The following is a 21,725-nucleotide window of genomic DNA, read 5'->3' as shown; positions in this document are numbered from 1 at the left end:
ATGAAAGCAGCTTAACCTCTTACTGCTACCAGTGTGTGACATAATAACAAACTTGGTTAGTTCATTCCTGAGCTTTTGCAAATCACTTCAGAAAAATGTGCGTCAAAATTTTTGCGGATGTAAGTCTTGGCACAGCCTGCTGAATTGCAGTGTGCTCTGAAAAGACGTGTTGTTTAAGAAGCTGTGTTTTCAAAAAGACAGGTAGGAATCAAACGTAGCTGATAGAATAGGCATAGCGTATAAGTAGAAACGGGGTGACCATTCTCAGCACCAGCCCCACTCGCCTTTTTTGTCTGTCTGGGCATTCTACGGCACCCAAACCTTTTGTCAGAAAATATTTCTTCTTATGAAGCAGGAGAATTCTCCCTTCTCATAAAACACCTTGGAAGAGAGAATTTTGAACACTTATGGTTCTTCTGAGTTACAAAATAGCATAGGCTTGATTTGCTAATTAAGCTTAAGTATGTAAGTAAGTACCCACCCTATGATATGGGCATACCTGCACAGGGATAGCAGAAGTGACACAGGACTTATGGAAGACTTGCTGTCTTCTGGAGTGGCAACTGAAATATCTTTGGTGATTTTAAAGTGCATTAGATGCGGTTAAGCAACTGAATTGCTTACCTATGACTAAATAAGTAATAAGGGCTCAATTTGGTTACCTGAATGTAGATACCTAGTGCTATTTCAGGTGCCTTAGGTTACTTGAGGCATCCACAGAGAGTGACAGACACAGCAACATCATGTTTCTCATCTGATGGCCCTCTGCAGATGGCGCATGTTCTGGAGCTGAATGTAGAGGCCAGGTGAGATATTGCACATTAAATGGCAATATTAGAATGTAAGCAACTAAATCAAGGCGAAAGGTATGCAATTTAGTTGGAAGAAAGGATACTTAAAACAAACAAAAAAGTTTTATATAAAAATCACTTGGGCAAATTTGCCATTTTGTAGGAGGCATAAAGCACACTTGGATGGATGGGTGGCTTCTTTTTACATCCATGGCTTGGCTTTCTAGTTACAGAATTATCATACACATTTTTTTTCTGCTCTCAGCATTAGTTCAGACTTTAGGATGTGGAAAAAATACATACGGTTTGCTTGTATTACCTTACTTTGTCCTGCTTCAGTACTTACTACATAGGCTAGAATAGTGTCCATACCACATCACAGAGAGATGAGCTCAAAAAATGCCTTCTGTGATAATTTACTGCCACTAATATGGATAATTGTCTCTGAACAGGTGTGATTGTAGGGTTTACAGGTAGTGGAAGTCTACCTTCAATGGGAGGTGGGGAGGCAAGACAAGAGAGTGATGATTTAAGAACCAGCTGCAGTAAATAAGCCTCTTCATAGAGACATGGATGCTTCTTGGACCAGTTTGATAAACTGTCTTAAAAATATCACAGCCTCTTTTTCTTGAGTGAGGGAGAAACATAGGAATTTGGATTCAGGCCATGATGTGCAAGAGCAGGTGCACATGGGATACCTTCTTCTCTTTATAAGCATCCCCCACAACTAGAAAATTGGAATTACAGAACTTACCTTTCTTTAAATGCAGCCTATTCAGTGAATGTTTAAGTCTTATGCTAGACTCCAGTGTGGAGGTTGATGAGAGACATCCTGATGTTTCCTTTAGGATGACCATCCAGAGATGGTCTCTAGAAGCAAACTAATGTCAAGGAAGAGTAATTTTTGGTCAGCAGCACAAAACCCTGAATTCATCTGGGTGAAATTAGGGCCTCCAAAGATCCAATTTACAACAAAAGAGAAAGACCTGCAGTAGTGAAGATGGCTTCGTGGTGTCACTGTGCTACATTCAGTACTTAGATGAAAACTGAAATGTTAAGTAAGGTTCTAAACAACAGACTGCATCGTAAGAGCTCCTTAAGAAGCGAAGGGGGGTGGCTGTACATTCCCAAACCTCCTCTAGCGCCTGCCAACTACTGCTGTGATGCCATTATTAGAGTAGGACAGGGTAAGATGGAAAGGGTGAAGTCACATAGGCAGACTTAAATACATCTTTATACACAATATGTGGATGGGTTTTGTTGCTCTTTCCAAGTTTTGGAAGAAGTATCGTACCTGAGCAGGCAGGCACTAACTGCAGCTGCTCCCAGAAAGGGGTGGGCGCGCAGAAGAAGAAAAACCTGCTTGCAAACTGCAATGAGAAATTTAAATTAACATTAAAAATTTCTGTATGTGCTGTTAATTTGATCATTTATCCATAATGGTGATAATCACATCACCAAAGTATTTATCTCTAATTTTTTTTTCAATTGTGTTTGATTTTTGTGCTTTTGTTAGATAGCTGTTCTCACTTTGCACCATTAGATACCACTGGATTGAACATATTGATTGTTCCTCCTAAGCAGCTGTTTCAGATGCATCAGAATTCCTAATCTTGGATTTTTCAGATAAATACTGATTCTAATCAATTTGCTTAAATTACTTCTATATTCATTCAGACTTTGTCTTCATGAATCCAATACTTCTGTTAAAAAAAAAAGTTTCAAATATGTTATTTAGAAATTTCACCGAACTATTTGTAAAAACAATTAACATGCTAGGAAATTATATACACTATTTCCAAACCACAGTACAAATGGTACAAATGACATTACAGAAACTCTTTAATTGGTTAATACAGAATACTGAAGCTATTGTCTGCTACTCCGCAGTTAGACTGTTTTGTGATGTGCATTTAAAAAGCAACAAGAGCTAGCGTCACTATGTTGGTATGTTGTTTGACTGTGGCATAGCTTTTTTTTTTCCTAATTAATTAAAATTGTTGAGAGACAATATATTGTTTCAGCCAAGAATTTTCCCAAAGAAAGGACTTAATTTCTGTGAAAATATACTTGCAGATTAGAGAAAACAAGTCTCTTAAAAATGGGCGTAGGACTCAGTAAATGTGTGTCTAGCCAAATTTTTGCCTACCAATTTGAAAAAAATCTGTGTGACACACCACCGTATTATATTGGATATAGTCTAAAAGGCAAAGGAGGAAGTCGTATCATTTATCCGTCTGTAAATATAGTGACAACTTTCTGTTTTTGTTTTCTCCTGTTGCCCAGGGGGTTTGTGGAGTCTCCATCCTTGGAGATATTCAAAAGCTGTCTGGACATGGTCCTGGGCAAGCAGCTCTAGGGGCCCCTGCTTGATCGGGGGGTTGGACCAGGTGACCTCCACGGGTCCCTTCCAACCTCAGCCATTCTGCGTTTCTGTGTGGGTGCAACACCACCAGGGTTGTCTTTTTTAGGGGGGAAGCTGCCAGGCAACAACTCTGCTGTGTTCTTTCATCTGGTGAAACACAATGGAAATGGTAGCAAAATGATCCCTCAGAGAGGGAATGGCTGTCAGCTAAATGCGAAGCCGAACAAGTTCAAATAAGAGTACTCTGTTTAAGGTCTAGTCTATCCGTATGAAGATGTGCGATCTTTTAGCAGTATGCTTCCTCCAAGTACTCGCTCAGCATTTCAAATCCCCTTAAGGTTGAGAAGAGGACTGGCCTCAGGATGTGTAGATCTAGGTAAGCATCTCATCACTCTGTGGTGCAGAAGACATGCTACTACCTTTTTCTTTCAGACTTATGTCTTGTTGACAGAAGTGCCTCCATGGTACTATCACTGAGCTGGGCATCTATCTCTTAGATGCTACTTGTCGTCTGGCAGAACTCTTCCCTGCTTGTCAAGCCGTCTGTTGTAAAGCCCCTTTTTGGAGCCTCCCTCTGCCTTCTTTACAGAATGTAGTTGCCCACTTTAGCACTGAACCCTAGAACAAGGCACCAGATTTTATATGCCTTAGTCCTTCAAAATTCAGGAGAAAACACTAAAGGAATTGTAAATATGTAATAAGTATGTATGGTGTATATATATGTATGTTCATACATATGTATGAACATATGTAAAGGGTAAACTTTAATTATGATCTATATAAATTGCATCATTGCTATACTGGAAATATTTTATACTATTTATCATGCCTTTATAACCAGATTTAGTGCATATATAATTAATATAAATTTGTGAAATTTTTCCTTTAGATTATTGCCTTCAAAATACAGTATGTGCAAGTGGAGGATTTTGTTACTATATATCTCATATTTTACACTGAAAAATCTAATGTGAAACATTCTTATGGACATATTTTATTAAAGATGAAATATAACACATCTGTCAATATTTAGATGGTTTTTAGATCAAATTGTGTACTTTGCCCTATAAATTAAAAAAGTTGACTATTTAAACTACATTAATACATAGGCTACAGAACACTTTTCAAAATGAAGACTATAGCCCTAAATTTGCGCAAATTACAGCATCTTTTGTCTTTTATTTTGATGTGTCAAAATTCAGTTAACAATGTAACTTCTGAAAGAAGAAAGATGAAACAAGAAAAGACAAATCTTCATAAAGGAGTAAGGCCACTGTGGCTAACTCTGTGTTACCAGAGTCAATACAGTAGTCACTTGCAGTTTCCTAGTTGTCTTGAGGTTTGAAGTTGGTTCCACTAAGGCAAATGAATTTTTGGATGTCCAGAATGACCAGAGGTCTTAGCTGCAAGACCAGTTCTTTTGAATGCACTTTTCAGATCACCTTACTTCAGAGCCAGGTGACTCGTGGCATCAGACACCTCTGTTGTGACTTGTGCTGACGTACTGGCTGGGATAATGTTCAGGTAAATATCGTACTGTTGGTCCATGCCAAGGTAACTGTCACTCATGAGATACAATGTGTAGATACACCTAAAACGCAAAAAGCAGAATCGTTAGTTTGCAAATTAGGTCTTGACTACTTGGAAAAGATAACCATTAGAGAACTTATTTTGTAAATTTGTCATACTTTCCAGGAGTTTCTGGAGTATAAAAAGCAACAGAAACAGTATTTCGATTTCTGATATATCCAGTTCTCTTCAGGGCGATGAGTTCTTTTTTATCGACTTCTCCCAGTATCAAAAACCATCCTTCATCTTTAACTTTGGGGAATCGAGGAGCCACTGCTTTACTGTCTTGCTTTCCCTGTTGGGGAAAATAAACATCTTAAGAAAACTAGAAATCACCTTTCCAAAATGCCATTCTTCCTTGAATGAAAACAATGTCAAACCTGTTGTGAATTGTTACATATAATTTAGCCAGACTAAAATATTTTTGTTATTTCTTTCCAGATGAGGTTTTTTAAAAAGAAATGAAACCTTTGTTTTATAAAATAAAATCCAGAATATGAGATACTATTCCATTTATTTTGTAAGCTATTAAAACTCGAATGGAAATTCTGTTTCTTTGTAATTTCATCTAATATATTCCGAATGCTATTCTCTGCAGAAGGGTTAATTGCAAATCTAGTGTCTTTAAATAAAGCTAAACAATATTGTTCAAGATTAATATAAAGACAAAAACAGCACTTGAAGTCTTTATTTGAGGTTGATATAGCAAAAGGAAAGATTATTTCAGTGATTCTTTAAGACAGTGACTTTACTGCTGAAAGCTGAAGATGTAACGATGCAGACTCAATCAGCATTCATTTCGTGTTCTGTAGATGGAAAGGTTTAACTGAAGATTTAGACAGAAGAAAAAGCACCACCGTAGCAATGAAGCTTCAGAAACAGTTTGATCCAGCTGTTTCTTACAACAGAGGGATCAAATTTTAGGAGAGGCTTATACAACAGTGATTGCTGCATGAAATGCTCCTGCTCCCTTCTTCTCTGGGGCTTCTGGTTAGGAAAAGCCTCTGTCAGTAACAGGCACAGCAAACAGAATGACTTATGGAGGAGCTTTGACCCTTTTTCCTTCCTACAAATGAGACAGTCTTCCCTTGAAGCTATGGTGAACCTGCTCTAGTCAGGACAAGAAGTCTTTTGGGAAAGAAGAATACTTTTCAAATATAATTCTTTAACTAATGTAAGTTAACTTCAGGATTTACAACAGAACATACCTATCTCTGTTACTATTTTTATCAAAATGCAGTTGTCTTCAGAGTCTCAGAACTAACATCCAAAACTGTTTTCTGCTTTTATCTTGAGTTCTTCTTTGCATCTTAACAAAGATGCTGGTAATCATCATTCTTAGTTGTTTGAAATGTTAGAGAAATTCATTAGCAAAATTACAATCATGGTGGTCCATATGCCAATTATGGTATGCAAATGAAAACAATGCAGCTGTAAGTAAGCGATAGCTACAGTTTCAGCAGTGCCTGATTGGAATGCAGGAGGTGGGGTCCTAACGCTTCCAAGAGCTGACAAACAGGTACAGGGAGTTACTGCAGCTGGAAACCTGTGCAGCTGCTGGTGTTTCTGGCTAGGCCCGGTGAGGTGACCAGCCCAAGAGGAAATGGGATGTGCTTGAACTGGCCAAAGGGGTGGGACTGAAATTTAGATGTGGAAAAGAACTGTAGGTAGAAGTTGTTTGAAAAGCTTCACATGCAAATTATCCTCAGCATAGGTCTGAGGATGTGTTACGACTAGAAACATATTAATAGGTACGGGTCTGGTATGCAGTTTGGAGGTACACGGGAATATAATAGGGAAGATTAGAAACTGGTTTGGGGAAGCAGGATATGCAAGAGCACGAGTGGTAGGAGTTTGTAGCGGGCGAGTACTTAAATACCATCTCTGAAGTTATCATCTCTACTGTCACTGCTTATAGTACCCAAACAAATGAACTTTCTGGGTTTCTGGTTTGTAAAAAAATAGAGAAAATTTTTTCATGAAATTGAATTGCTGTAGGATTTTACTCTAAGAGTCTACTTACTACCCTACTGCAACATGAAAAACCATTTGCTTCATTACTAACAAAGAAAAGGCTTTCAAAGTGTTCATAATTTACATAATACTTTAACCATAAAACCCCGTTGTGCTGTATAAAGCATTATTGATAGTGTAAATGGATTATTGGAAACTTGTGCACTTGAGAAGGAAATGATAAATGAATCTACCTGATACCCCATCTGGGTTCTCTGCAGATGTATTTGGAGCACATACTCTTGATCAGCGTGTAATTTGATCCATCTTTTGTCATCTCGCGTGTCTGTTGTCAAAGAAGGAACAGGCACTTCGTTCTGTGGCTGAACTGGGTCGTCCCAACAGCCCTTAATGCTCAGGCTGACGTTTACAATTGGCAAACGGCACAAGAAATTCCAAGCCTGTAGAAAAAATAGATCCCTGTGGATTACAAGACAATCTAGACTATCATTGTCACTGTAACAATAACAATTCAATGTGCAGTTTACATATTTATTCTATAATATTTTATTGTCTATTAGAACATCATATATAATCATATGACTCTCAATCATAAGCATAAAATAGTTTTCATTAACCTCTTACTCTACTTTCTTCTAAGCAAATACAACAAACGTGAAACTCCTGAAGCACATTGCATGTGCCTCACTAACATTACTGACGTCTGAACACAGGAAAAATTCTTTACCACTCCCGATTAAAGTATTTTTTCCCTATAAGCCACTTAAAAACTAGTATAATTAAGTTTTAAATTAAACTTCCTTAGCATAATCCATAAAGAACAAGTCACTGCAGTGCTAATTAGCAATGGGCAAACCTCAGAGAGTTCAGAGGATCAGTTCAGATAATTAACCAAAAGTTCAACTGCATATCCAAAGTTATCCCTAGTTTTTTTTTTTTTAAGACTTTCTTGCACTGATCTTAACAAACCCTCCTTCCTACAGTCCTCCTGAGGAATCTTTAAGTCTCTCTGGTTTCTCATGAACTGCAACAGGCCCTCAACTTTCTCATCCCTGCGGAGAGAACTGTTGTTAGAGGCATACAGTTTGTGCAGCTGAACATGACACTTTCTTCAACCTTAAAGAAGCATCCTGAAAACATAGCTCTATGTACCTCTCATTTTGGTCTCCGTCAGACGAGAAAAAGCAGCTCTGAGCAGCTGTGACGAAAATGGAGAGGAATAATGCAGGCTTTCATTTAGTAAAAAGAAAATCAGCATGTTCACTCAATGAAATTTGTTAGGAAGAAGAAAAGGAAAAGTGGGCTGTGGAATGGAGGCAGTGATTTGTGGCCTTGCTATGGCTGAAAAAGACAGATGAGACTGGCATTGGAAGAAAAACAAACAAAAAAACAAGAACCACCCTCTGCCCTGCCCTCCTTCCCCTCCATCCCCAGACCAAAATGTGAATCAGCACTTCATCCCTGTTTTCAAACAACACATATGAAAAGCTAGAGGGTGGGAAGGAGAAGGAAAAAAAGAATATTGATCTTGGTAAAGAGCCAGCCAAAATGAGAACTTGTGGGAATGAAAAGGGTAGCCATAGTCTCATGGGCAATATTGGCACAGAACAGAAATGTTTCATCTGGAAAAAGCCTACAGTATATTTTATTTTTCATGTATTGGTTTGACCAACTTGTGTTTCAACAAGATCTATTTTCATTTAGATTGTGCTTGATGTCTCTGTGATTACTTTTTCCGTGCTGGAAGACAGAGTGCCCTAAAACAAAAGCTCAGTTTGCTTTTCGGAGACATTGCCATGATTCATACATGTAATGGTATATGTTAATAAATGAGGGATATAGCAGTCAGCGTAAGCAGCCCTAAGATTGCACTGCCATAGGAAAAGGTGGTGCCATCCCCCTCTCCAACATCCTCCTCGCCAGCTCTTTCCCCCTCCGTCGCCGATACGTTGTCATGACCATGCTGTGATTGTGCAGCTAGATGGGTCAGCTTGCTGCTCATTTTGGTGGTGATAGCATGAACTTAGATCAGCGTAAAGCTGATTGTGGAAGCATATTCTCTAATCCTGTGAGTTCTCTAAATAAGCATGAACCTTCAGTGCCAGTGAAAGAAGTGGTCCAGCCTCCTCCCCTGCTGGCACAAACATTCATGAAGCCACTTGGCTACAGGCCATTTTGACTGTCAGCACGAGGGCTGATATCATCCCTCCTCCCCTCATCCCCAGATGCTTGTTCCCACCTCCTCGTCCGAAGCATCCGCAGCGTTTGTGCAGCTGTGCGGTGAGCTGGGTCAGGAGAGGTGAAAATGGCACGGGGAGGGCAGGACTGCCCGTTTCGGCTGCAGTGCGGACTTAGGTTGGATTAAAATGGCTGCGTTACCAGAGCCTGGCTGAACTAAATGAGAAAACTGATTTAGGCTACAACTAATCTCTCTCTCTCCCCACCTCTTCTGTGTGCTGCATGAACAGCTGTGTCCGTTCAATGGAGAAGGTGGGGAGGGCCAGCTGTGAGCACTCAGGAACTGCAGTGTAAAGGCAGGAGACACCGATGAATTGCACTGGTGTTCTTAATACTGCCTTAGCTAAGAAAGGGCAGGAAAATTGTAACAGAAAATAAAAGCTAAGCGTTAAGGGAAAAGATAGCCCTCTTTGTCACAACTCTGAAAGGGAAAAAGGAGGTAAAAAGGCAGCACCTTGAAGAAGGAGAAAAACCACCACAGTCAATTAATTAGTTGTTGCCAGGATTTCACTACATTTAATACACGTGATGCTACTAAAATCACTTCCAGCAGATCACACTGGATGAGACAACTTAAGTAGTAACACCTTAAGTGGCAAAATGTTTTCTATTTAATGTGAAGGTTTTTAAGATGAAGCTCACTGTAGGAACCGTACAGACCTACCGTGTGAGACTCTCTGTGCACCAAAGCAGCGCACTTCTGTGTTCAGCAGAGGCACCTCAATATATACCTGTCTGGTGATCGCACCTTTGGTTATGCTTTAGGTATCATCTACCTGGAAAACTTTTATGTATACTGTCTCAGAGGACAAGAGTCATTACAATTATGTTAGAACAAATTTAATTTCAGCAGAGATCATAATGTATTAACCCCTTTAGTTGTGTTACCTGTCACTCTGTTAAGACTATGATTTAGTCTGGTTTATATGGTACAACCCCAACACATTCTATTTGTCAAAGGCTGTCATGTCCTCATGTAGCTTTTATAGTGCAAAAAAAGTAACTCTGAATAACTTTCTAATTAGATAATAAAGTAGTTGTAATATGTCATTCTCCAGGTCTTGTGTATTTGAAAATGAAAGGCAAAGTTAGTACTGCATGATCATTGATAGAGCATGGACAGCAGGCTGCCTTTTATCATCCATGCAATGTGGGGAAAATGAAGAAAGGCTTTTCTTACTGAGGAAAAAAGTCAAGTTGTAGCAGCTGGAAATGAAAAAGATCATAGAAACACAGATAATTCCAGAATAAAAGCAGCCAATACTACAGCAGGGATAATATTTTTTCAATCTTAAAGTTTCTTTTTTCTCTTTCAATAATATAAATATCAGCTTAGTATTTTAAAAGGTGCCTTATGCCTAAGTGATTTTGAAACTGAAAAAGATTTGTTAAAGAAATACGATTCAGACTGAATCACTGAAACAAACACGGAGGTTAGTCCAAAGATCAGAGTTACAGTCTAAATAGTTTTTGAATTTAGGCTGTCAGCTTTTAAAGCGTTGCTGAGTTTCAGTGAGGTTTAGGATTATAACTAACTTTTGGAAAATTAAACTCAGGCTCCCATGTCACTTAGGTATTTCTTGACAATTTTACTGTTTTTTTTTTGTTGTATAGGATGACACAAGCGCATATTATCTCTTTTTAAATACATCAACATGCCCAACGTGTACATGTACATTTATACTATACATGTATTTACCTACCAAACCTATAGATTCAAATCATAATCACGTGAGAAATTCTTCATGAACCTTTGATAACATCATTAGCATTTTTGCCAATAATCTGTCTCACCAGGACTTAGCCTAATATTCCGAATCCATGAGCAGCTTCAAGAGCTGCTATTTAAAAATTAATTACCAATCTGCTTAAAAGACATTTTCTTCTTTCCAAATGTGAAATTTCTTCCTTTTCTTGTCTGCCTCAAATTTATGTAAAGCTCAAGTTGTTTTACCAGTTTCATGCTAGTAAGAGGTTTAAGATATAGGTTCAATATACTGTGAGTGACAAGTAAAAGGTTTGTTAGGGAAAGAATGATTTTGGCAATTTAGTGGTGTGCTTACCACTTTATTTGACTTTGTTCAGGTCTGGTGCCAGAATGCTAGGCTTAATCTCTGTAATTTTATATTCTTTCTTTATAGAAAATATATCACAAAGATGCATTATTTATTGAAGAATTTTTCTCTTGGTTGGTCCCTGTCTAAGTGTGCATTGAAGTACTTTACATATGAAGGCACTCAACAGGCAGTCTCAATATGAATTTTAACTCTCTACAAGCTATTACAATAGTTTTGTTTTTTTTTTTCTGAAAAAAAATAAATGCCATAAAGCATATAAGATGTTGGTATAAATGTTTCACATTTGCAGTGACCTGCGTAATACAGTCATGGCTTTGCTATACCCAATACGGCCATTCCCAACTCATGGAAATGAAACTTTCTCCTTATATGAGGCTAAGGCATTATGTTTTTCCCTCTTTATATGCATCTGTATTTACAAACATAGACATATAGAGGCACAGAGTCATTCACAGTGTGAACGTACACACCACATACGCACAAGCTATTTTTGAAGAAACTGCTAAGACATTTCAATACCAGCCAAACATATTTATCTGAGGATTAATCTTCATCTATTGAATCAGACGAGAACACTGCCATGCATACAATTATTTAATTAGCAGCCAAATCCTCTGCCAGTCAGCAGCCGTTCCAGGCATACTGATGGGGCAGTAGATGCAAATCTCACAGTAGTACTGCTTTTTCTCATTACTACTGCAATTAGCACTTAAATTGATGCTTTAAACATACTAATTTCTGGAATAATTCAGGATTTGTATGTTACCTGGGATCGCCTCACTGCAGAGACGACACCAGATTGCTACGCAAATTGAAGCACTTTTGAGCCAAATAACCATCATCATATCAGACTGAGCCAATTTGCATTTGCTTTTAAAGATAACAGAATGGCAATTTATGCAAATAAATTAAGTAAGTTTACTTCTGAGTTCTCCCTGAACTAATTACAACAATGTTCTAATTTTTTATCACATCTGAAAGTTGGACTGAAATCAATGTGTATTATGTTAGAAATCTGTTGTTAAAGGAAGCCTTGTTTTGATGTCAATACATTTTCTTAATTCAAAATTTTGATGTTAATTTAGTTACAAATGCAGATGTCTGTTATAGACATTTAAGTACTTTTCTTCTTGTTTGCATACCAGTAAAAGGTTTAACTGAAGCTGAACAGTCAAACACAGGACATATTGCTGTCCTTTTAAATATTCAAATAAAAAACATCTGAAGTATGGCTTTTGAAGTTTTCATCTTTCGTACATTTATTTGAAATCAAGAGGCTTAGCATGTGATGAAGGCTATGGAATATAGCTGCCCTTTGCTGAAAATGGCTTGAAAACCAAACTGAGAATAAGACTCCAGCAGCCTCAACATTTTGAGACAGTATTTTTTCTTCCCTCTGCGAGGTGTGAAATTTTCATCTGCTTTTTTTGTTTCAAACAGAAAATGAGTGCTGGATCTTTTACTAAGGGTATTGTCAGAAAAAAATGATGTTCGACAGACCACTTCAGAGACCAGCTCTGATGACATTTGCGATGCATGTATTCCTAGCGCATAGCTGGCTATGAAAAGGTGGATAGCACTGAGCAGATTGAATGACCGAGAGAAGCATCTTTAGAGCAAAGAGATGTGGTAATATCAGCCATAAGCCAGACTCTGTTACTGGTTAGCAGGGAATAAGTGAAAATAACATTAAGAAAACAGGCAGAGGAGAAACGCGGTAATGCTAGCGGTAGCTTGAAATTAGAGCAATGAACGTGTTGCACTTTATACGGAACATCACGTGACATTTGCTGAATGGAAGTGAAGAGAGTATTTTCCCAACTACTCTTCCTTTCCAATCACATTGATAATGACCAGAGATAGAAAGTATTACCTGTGAAATGTGTGCTGTTTGCAATTCACTGTCCACAATGGAAGCGAAAACATTCTCTTTTCCTTCGCAGGCAGCCATTAGTTCGGGAAGACACTCGATAGGGCCTTGGTAACCTCCGTGCACGCTCTTCCTTTTGCCTTGGCTCCACTTCCTGACCCAGAGAGCAAAACACATGCCCAGGGAGGGAAAGCAAACATTTGTTTTCAGTTGTTTTGGTGGTAAAACTTGATACTGGTTTCTGTTATTAAATGCTGGTCATTTATTTTTGGGTAGCATTAATTACTGCATCATCTAGGCATCTGTAGAGCTTAGCATTATCTACGATATTAAGATAGATACTAATGTATTTTTATAGTGGATTAAAATAAAGAGATAATTAATATACAGAGTTAGATTTGTTAGGACTTGGAACCCTTCCAGTGATCTCTTGTTAATTTGTCTGGAATCATGGTTCTCAAAATAATTTGTGGGGGTTAATTAATCAATGAATATTGAAAACAGAAACAGAAACTCCATTTGGGAAAGCATCGCTGTGAAAGAATGAGTTCTGCTTCTGGTGCATTAATGAACATTCGCGGGCACAGCAACGACATTCAAACACAATCAGCAGCCAGAGGTGGAATGAAACCGCAAACCTGCAAATGCTTAGAAGAATTACATACCGGAAAAGGTAGAGGTGGTGTAGCTCTATATTGGGCAAAGTAAGGAGGGAGGAGTCATGTATCCATCTACCCTGAACCACCATCTGCACCAGGCTGGTTATATTCAGAGCAGTCACCAGCCAGCCATGATGTGCTGCAACGTCCAGCATTGCCTAATCAAAGGAGATGTATAAAAAAATGAGAATGCAAGTATAATTGTGTACCCGTTCATACAAGTAAAAGCATTTATTTAATGTTTAACATACAGGAATTTCTAGGACTTCGACATAGGAATTTACTTCGACCTTTACTGAGGGCAGTAGGCACCTTTTGAATTAACCTTGAAAACAGATGGATTAAATCCTGCATCATCATCATCTCTTACCCTTGAAAAGGTAATTTACACTACGTTTTTGGGGGTGAGAGCAGAAGTCGGGATCTTTTCTTTACAAATAAGCTCTCTTTTACATAATCCAACTCAGAATGAAAGGAATAAATCTCAAAGTTTACTATAAAGGAAGAAGTTACAATTAACTGCAGTATTGGTTTATATTTTGACATGAGAGCGTTACCAGAATTGCGTATTTATTCAAAAATCCTTAACTATTTAAGAACAACAACAACATATTTACATTTGATCAAAAATTAATACTAAAGCCACTTAGCAGCAGCAGTTATTATTCACATTTTAACCTAAGGACTTGAAAAAATTGGACTAGACAAAACCCCTAAGATTTAGCTTAATGAGCATTTTTGAGGTTTTGTTCAACACTGGCACCTAACTTGAAATCTTGAAGAAAGATTACAAAATAGCTTATAGTTTACCTCGTGTGAGTAAAAGCAGTCAGAAATAACATGGATTTCACCCTTTGCATTGTAAACAGTTGATTGTCTTGAGAATGAGGGATGCTTGGCTGTCTCTCTTTTGGCATCTCTATCCTGAATCTGAAAAGCTCTCCCAAAGTACATAAAAACCCCAAGCAAACAAAAAACCCCTTATCCAGCTACACATCACATTTCAAAGTGTTAACGATCCTCCTGCCTTCCATGTCTGGTGAGTTTCTGTTCCATTTCTACTTACTATGTTTTAGACAAGTATCACCAGCAGGAAGATCTAAATCTGCAAAATTTATTATGGATTGTGTGTTGTAAGTGGCCGCGCTGACATGAAAAAATTGTTATACTTGCTTTTTTCCTGACTGGACTTAAATGCTGTTTGGTTAGTCTGAAAGAGAATTTAAGAGTTCTTAAATTCTCTCTTAAATTCTTAACAAAGGAGAAAGGCTCAAACGTGAGCTTTTGGTTTCAACAAAATTTTTTTAACAGTAAATGCAGTCATTTGAATATATATTTTTCACCCTGTCTAGAGTACATTAAAACAATCATTATGATTTGTAGAAACATTTCAGACTGTGAAGAAAATTATGCTATAATATGTTGTTTGTCATGCTTATTTTGTTGTTTAGTACCATTACAATCACAATGAAGTGTGGGTCTTCATATTACAACCCTCTAATTCAGTAGAAAGTCACATATTTAAAAGCGATTTGCCATGTAGGAAATTTGGAGTTTCCTTAAAATACTAGAAAATGTTTTTTAAGAAAGCAAGAAAAGAATCTCGTATACTGAACAATTTCAACACTTCTTTAAATCCCATCTTCTTCGTAGTAGGAGAGCTGTAGTTTAAGACTAGACTTAAGATGCTTCCATGGGTTTTTCTTTTAAAGACAATGATATTGTTTGATACTTCCTTAGACAGCAGATACCTCCATCATTTTAACTTATTTTCCAGCCACTAGTGTAATGAGGAGAAGCTGTCTATGTAAGTCTTTACATTTAATCAAATGTTTTACAGACAAACAAAAGGCAGCATTTACTTAAGGCAAACTAAACAGTGAAATCTTCTTTAAACAAAGGACTTGTTTACACACGCAGAGCTATTTCAATTAAATTACACTGATTCTGGAGAAATACTGAGTTTAAAGACACAAGTTAGTTTCAGTCCTGGGCCAGTCACACAGTTTATTTTAGCGGTTTACAATGCAATTTCAACAGGTTTTATTCCAGATCAGGGTGATAAGATCAGTGACACTTAGAAAAATATTTGAAGTGTTATCCTGTATTACACAAATGTTGTCTCATTTCTCATGAATTGTGGATAAAAGTGCCTTTTGGCTAATAAAGATCTAGATTTAACATTTAACTCATCTTTTTTGAAGGAAAACACACCACAACATGAATGTTTTTCTTTTTCTGTCTTTTCACTTGGCTTACGGAGGTGATTTCCAGGTGATTCTTTTTACCCAATAGAAAAGAAAAATTGTGTTAGAAGTCACATTTGAAAGGAGCAGCTTCATGGCCTGTAGATTTATGTGTTGGCTCGCATGATTTTTAGTCAGATGAGGAGAGAATTGTTCTCAGCATGTATCAGAGTGATCTTTTAAACTTACAGGGTGAGTTGCTCTTTACGCGCTTCCACATTTTAAAATGTATTGAAGGCTACACATGCGGTACAGTCTGTGTCTCTGAGTGTGTTGCTCAGACACTATGGTCTCTCTCCTATTCTGCGCTACCTGATTCTTGTTCTTTCCTTTCTGCTATTCTGACACAGCCCGAAACATCATGTTCCTCAATGACGAGACTGCTGTATATACGTGAAGAACACTGGGTGCATAGGTATCCTGTCTTTTCCACAAGCAGCAAGAACAATATGGTAAGTTGTATTTTTAGTCAACACAAAGCACTTTCATAAAATGCTTCTGAGGATACATGCACAACACTGTTTTCATTGTTTTCTTCCTTTTTTTTTTTTAAAAAAATAATCTATTCCCCTACCCCCACCCCTTTTAACAGAGGTTTGAAAAGGGGAAAAGGAAGAGAGAAGACGTAAGAGAAAGATAAATCTAAAACAAGCTATACACTGAAATTAACTGGAGGATCCTTTCAACCTAGAAAATCTCCTAGAAATTGATAGAGGCCTACGGATAGATATCCCGTAGGGAGTAAGGAAAGCCTGTGTGTGTGAGACTCTGTGTTCCACATTGTTATAAAGAATCCACATGGCAAATCCTCTTTTCCTCCTTATTTTCTGCTTCTTCACCCGTAGAATTTATTCACAGCATCTCTATCTGGATGTGAAATCCAAGACAGTGACATTGTGAGAACGTCAGAACAATGGTAAAGTTGGCTTGTTTCATCCGCTGCCTTGGAAACCCGCACACGTTTCATTTTCCGCTAAGTGTAAAACACACAGATGCTGGATACTTAAATGGTTATTGAAATTCCTATAAATACTCAAGGTAACAAATTGAGTCATTTCCCTACCTCTAAATTAGCTATATAAAATGTAGCAACTAAATAAAGAAAATAATATAAAAGAAAAAATGATAAGTATTTAATATTTATGTTATCTGATGAATAACATTTAGTCTCTCTACTTTCTCCAGTCGCTGCTTGTTTGGTTTGTTCTTGTTTTTAACTACAAACCAGAATGATTTTCTAGAAATTTGTGGCTTCTTAACTTTAACTCAAATTTGGCAAAGAAGTAAGTAATTTCTAAATGTGTTATAGTTTGTAAGATTGGAACAGATTAAGAATATTTTTCTAAACTGAGAAATGGCACAAATTGGTTATCTGCCTTTCTAGCCTCAGAATTTCATGCCAACCCAGGAGAATTTCATCATAGAGAAAAAATTAATAGAAGAGGACAGTAAGTGCAAGAAGTGAAACAACAAAACTATAAAGATGCTTTTACTTACAGAAAAAAACATACAAATATTTTTTAGTAAACCAACAAGTTAAAAAAAAAAAGTTCTAAGCCCACCACTTCTTTAACCTAAAGTAGAAAAGGTGGGGTAAATAGATGGAGTCAAGGGAAATATTGCTTGTTATAATGAAAAATATGTTTACCATCATCTTATTTGGGCCTCTTCTGCACTTCGGAGAATAAAAGCAGAGGCCTATACTGAGATGGGTTTCAATGAAAGAATCAGGCATTAGCTTTTAAGCCATTCAAGTGTCATACTTGGACCACCACAAAGTAATAACAGCAATTAGTGACACATCCTTTAACATTTTGTCTGACATTATCGAAAATGGCTTGGTTTGTGTCAACATGGGAAGCGACAAGCTGTAAACCATGGTGGGGCAGGGCAAAAATGGTGATGCTCCATAACCGATGGATGTCGGTGTACCTGTCGGGTATGGCAAAAATTTTCATTTTGATGATATTCAGAATTGAATGCCAAAATGTTTGGATCAAAAATCTTGCTATTTCTTTCTTCTTTCCAGGAGTGCATTAATACAAAACCCTCAGCATCTATTATCAGGTTTCCATCGTCTTATTTTCAGGAGCAGTGGTTGGTTAGCCTTAAGTACTGAATTATTTAAACTGATCAAATTGTACCTTTCTGGTCTAACACGAAGCTGAGATTTTACACTCTGACTCTTTTTAGCCAAAGTTCCTACCTATGCTTGGAATTTAAATTATGGTTTATAATTCCCTGCCTTGAGGGGAAGCAAAGATGGAGGCCGGATGTGGGAGAGGCAAGTGTGTGGCACACGCACTGACAGCAAAACACACTGACAGCAAAACATGGATTTTCTCTGGTGTTTTTAGGCACTCTGAATATGTGCTCAAAATAACAGATAATAAATTGTTCCGTAATGAACGTATCCGCCCCACTCACCCCCCATCCATTTAGGAGATTTGCCTAGCAACTGAAATATCTTTTATTTTAGAAACTTTTTGCGAAGTTTTAACACTGTTTTTGGTATTACTTTCACATCCTTCATTTGAAAGGCAGATATTGTGGATCACTCTTGTACGACTGGGTAGGTGGCAGGGGAACAGAGACTGTACAACCAGCAGAATTTCTGATCTACTCAAATGACTTAAATAGCTTTTTCCTTTAAGAGAAGTTATTGAAGTGTTAAAATGAAACAGCTTGCATCTTATTAACAGACACTGCATACTGCTTGGAATAATTTCTTCTGTTTGAAGTCACCTGCCATATAACTCTGAATATACTAAGCGTTTCTACTTAAATACTGTAAATATAAATCTAATTTTACACATTGTAAATATAAATGTCCATATTTTGAGGCTAAATTGTATTTAAGGAAAGTGGCAATGAAGCTAAATGAACGATGATAACTGCTCTGGATACAGAGGCTAACTAAGGAGACCAAGATAATGTAAGAAGTGCCACTGTGGCTGAGAACTACAGCTGTGATTACTCAGCTAAAAGTCGACGGCCTACAGTCGTGCCATTGGTGGTAATGACTTGGTGGATGGGGGCTGAAACTTCAGGAGTACTCACGGGGAGCTACACTGCTCAAACTTCTCCCCTCTTAAAAGATTAATTTTATTTTTTTGTATCAGTGCTTCACAGGCTATGACACTTTCTTGAGCGCCTTCATTCAGGAATGGAAGGTTGGTACACAAATGTATACAGCCCTCTATATAGAATGACAGTCACCTTAGACTTGAAAGTTTACATAAAGTAAATCCAACACATTCTTGGCCAAACAAATACATGTCTTATTCTGCAGCGATGCTTTGAAGAAGGAAACAATAATTTAATATAAATAAACTGTGTATGACTAAAATACTTTAAACTGTTATTGCACAGTTAGATCAAAAAGCAGAGTTAAGCCTGGTTGAGTTTTGTACCTGTTTTTGTCCCTGAATTTGTTGTTTATAGTGTCATATCAAATACTCAGAATATCCCCACTCTCATCTTCACTGCCTGCTAATGTAAGTTCTGTTGTCTAGGACTAGACTTCACTTAGAAATATGGGTTTAAATCCATAGGTCTGTTAAAATCATTAGAATGGTGCCTAATTACAGCTGTTTAAGAGTACACAGTTTGTATGACAAATATTTATAGATAATAATAATAAAAAGCGTATGCATGTTACCCATTTTCCTGAAAACTATGATTTCAGAATAATAATAAATCTTTTTTGCACATGCTTCAAACATAGGAAGCTTTCCAGTATGTAATATCGTATTATGATCCACATGATCCACATCATACTAATACAAGTAAAATATTTTTCCAGATGTTAAAGCATGCCATGCACTGTAAGTTTCATGGTTTTATATAAATCATGATTACGATGCTTCAATTATATACTCCAGAAACAACAACTGACTTGAAAAGTTGGAATTTATTTGAAGAAGTCTTACAGAGGGTTTTAAGGTCACTCCGTTTTTTACGTTATATATTGGTAAAACAGGTTATCTGCAGAACCTTTGCACTTCAGAGATCTAGTCCAAGATTACTTTTTAGAAATGTATTAAATGGGGGGGGGGATTCTTTCAGAGCAATTAAATCATACAGCTCTATAGTTTCAGCCTGTGACCACTCCCCGCCACCTTGCACTTTATGAGAGATATAGTGAATAAGATGTAATTAATCCTGTTCAGGAGGCATTCCTTTTATAGTGCCCTCTGCATCCCCTTCCCTTCAGTCTTCACAAGCACATTCATCTCCCTCCTCCATATGCTCTGCTCCCCCCGACGAGAGACTAATTCTTCATTCTCCCATCATCATAAAGGTCCCTCTGATGTATGCAAATTACGACCTTCCTAGCTGCTTTGTACGATTCCTATCCCTGTAGTCATCCTTTAGCCTCCATAGTAACATTATTAGTACGATCAAAACCAGGGAAAGGACAAATCACTTACTGTCTACATTTAGTGGAGTGCGACCCTTGGGCGCTTACTGATTTTTTTGGGGAATAGTAATTACAGAGAGAAAAGCAGCTATGGAATGTGATACCAGCAATATAAACTTGGTCGGGCATAACCCAACATGTTCAGAACTTGTTGAGTCCCAATATCCAATTTATTTTCAAATTAGTAATTAATAAATTCATATTCTCTACTATGCTAGTGAACTGTAAATAAAATAAAATTTTTTGAGAGAAATCTCATGGCAAGAAATCCCAGTTTCCTAAATGTAACCGATGTCTTAAAGATGGCATTTGTTCCAAATCTTACACAAATCTACCAAACTCATGAAAAATATACAGCATTTTTCTCATAATAAATTTGCCCTCTTTAGAGTTTAAAGTCAGTTTCAAAGTAATAATGTAATATTTTGTCAATAATTAAAAATGTTTGAGTGCATTCACAAGAATCCTTTTCAACAGCAACAGTTATTCCCAGTAACTTTCTCCTGAACTTTTAGCCCCATAAGGTTAGCATTCAGGAAGCTCAGCTGCTGTCTAACAAACTTAATTAATCAAAAAGTCATTTCCGAGCTGTAACTATGAGTAAAAGTGCTTCAAGTGTGCTAGCAAGCCTACAAGTTAATCAAAATGCTAATGCAGTACAAATTAAAGTTGTGATTAACATTTCACAGTAGCTGCTTAAGTGAATTGATCACACAAATGGGTTAAGCATTACTCATTTCCTCCAGCCCCAACTGGGAAAAGGTTTGTCGTGGGTGGGGGAGGGATTATGTGTAAGCAGCACCAAACGATCATTAAACTGTCACCAAGATGCTTCCATACACCAGTTCACCAGTTATCCACGGCAAGCAAAAACCCCACCACCACTGCCACAAAGGTAACCCACCCTTCCCCCACATCCATCCATCCATCCATCCATCCATCCATCTATCTCATCTATCTATCTATCTCTATATATACTTATAAAAGACAAGCAGGCAGCACGTAATTCCACCTCAGCATTTCCCATGCCCAGATCCTTTCACCGCAGAGCTATCCATTGCTGCTTAGGATTTATAAATGAGCATATGCGCTACAAGTTTTTCAATTATTCTATTATTTCCACCTTCCTAAAGTGGGATAATAGCCAGCCAGCCAAGCGTGAGAGCAGCCGGTATTTAAGTAAAATGGCAAACATGGTGCTACCACTGCATCTGATGGTGCCATCACCGCATACACAAAGAATGCGTGTAGTAGCTAAAGAGATACGGCCTCTGCTCTTCACTTGTTTCGGAATAATCCTCTGCATTTTCAAGTTAATTTGATTCTCTTCCCTTCCTTCAGTAAAGCTGCCCATTTATTTATAGTTGCTAACGCACCCATTAAACAAAACAATTATCTCTTTCCCTGGGTACTTCTGGACAAATCTTCCATACACAGCTGTAAAATAGGCCATTCCTAACTCCCAGCACCTTGCAGCGAGTAAGGGGCACACCTCCACTGACCACAGACAAC

The 21,725-nt window shown here is 37.6% G+C and overlaps 1 protein-coding gene across 2 annotated transcripts in view; it reads right to left on the bottom strand.

Moving 5' to 3' along the window:
- Positions 1-2,548: 2,548 nt before the first annotated feature.
- The window catches only part of ASCC3 (activating signal cointegrator 1 complex subunit 3), a 276,745-nt gene continuing 257,568 nt past the window's right edge, over positions 2,549-21,725 (bottom strand). For both annotated transcript variants that reach the window (XM_074581044.1, XM_074581045.1), the window contains exons 38-42: positions 13,551-13,702; positions 12,889-13,039; positions 6,933-7,139; positions 4,845-5,020; positions 2,549-4,747 (exon numbers count right to left, since the gene is read on the bottom strand). In XM_074581044.1, coding sequence (XP_074437145.1) covers positions 4,600-4,747; positions 4,845-5,020; positions 6,933-7,139; positions 12,889-13,039; positions 13,551-13,702 — 834 coding nt within the window. In that variant the 3' untranslated portion in view covers positions 2,549-4,599. The remainder of the gene's footprint in view (positions 4,748-4,844; positions 5,021-6,932; positions 7,140-12,888; positions 13,040-13,550; positions 13,703-21,725) is intronic.

Source organism: Larus michahellis, chromosome 3 (genome assembly GCF_964199755.1).
Source record: "Larus michahellis chromosome 3, bLarMic1.1, whole genome shotgun sequence".
Classification (NCBI taxonomy): Eukaryota; Metazoa; Chordata; class Aves; order Charadriiformes; family Laridae; genus Larus; species Larus michahellis.
The sequence above is the reverse complement of the archived record's forward strand: the minus strand, read 5'-3'. Positions and strand labels throughout refer to the sequence as shown.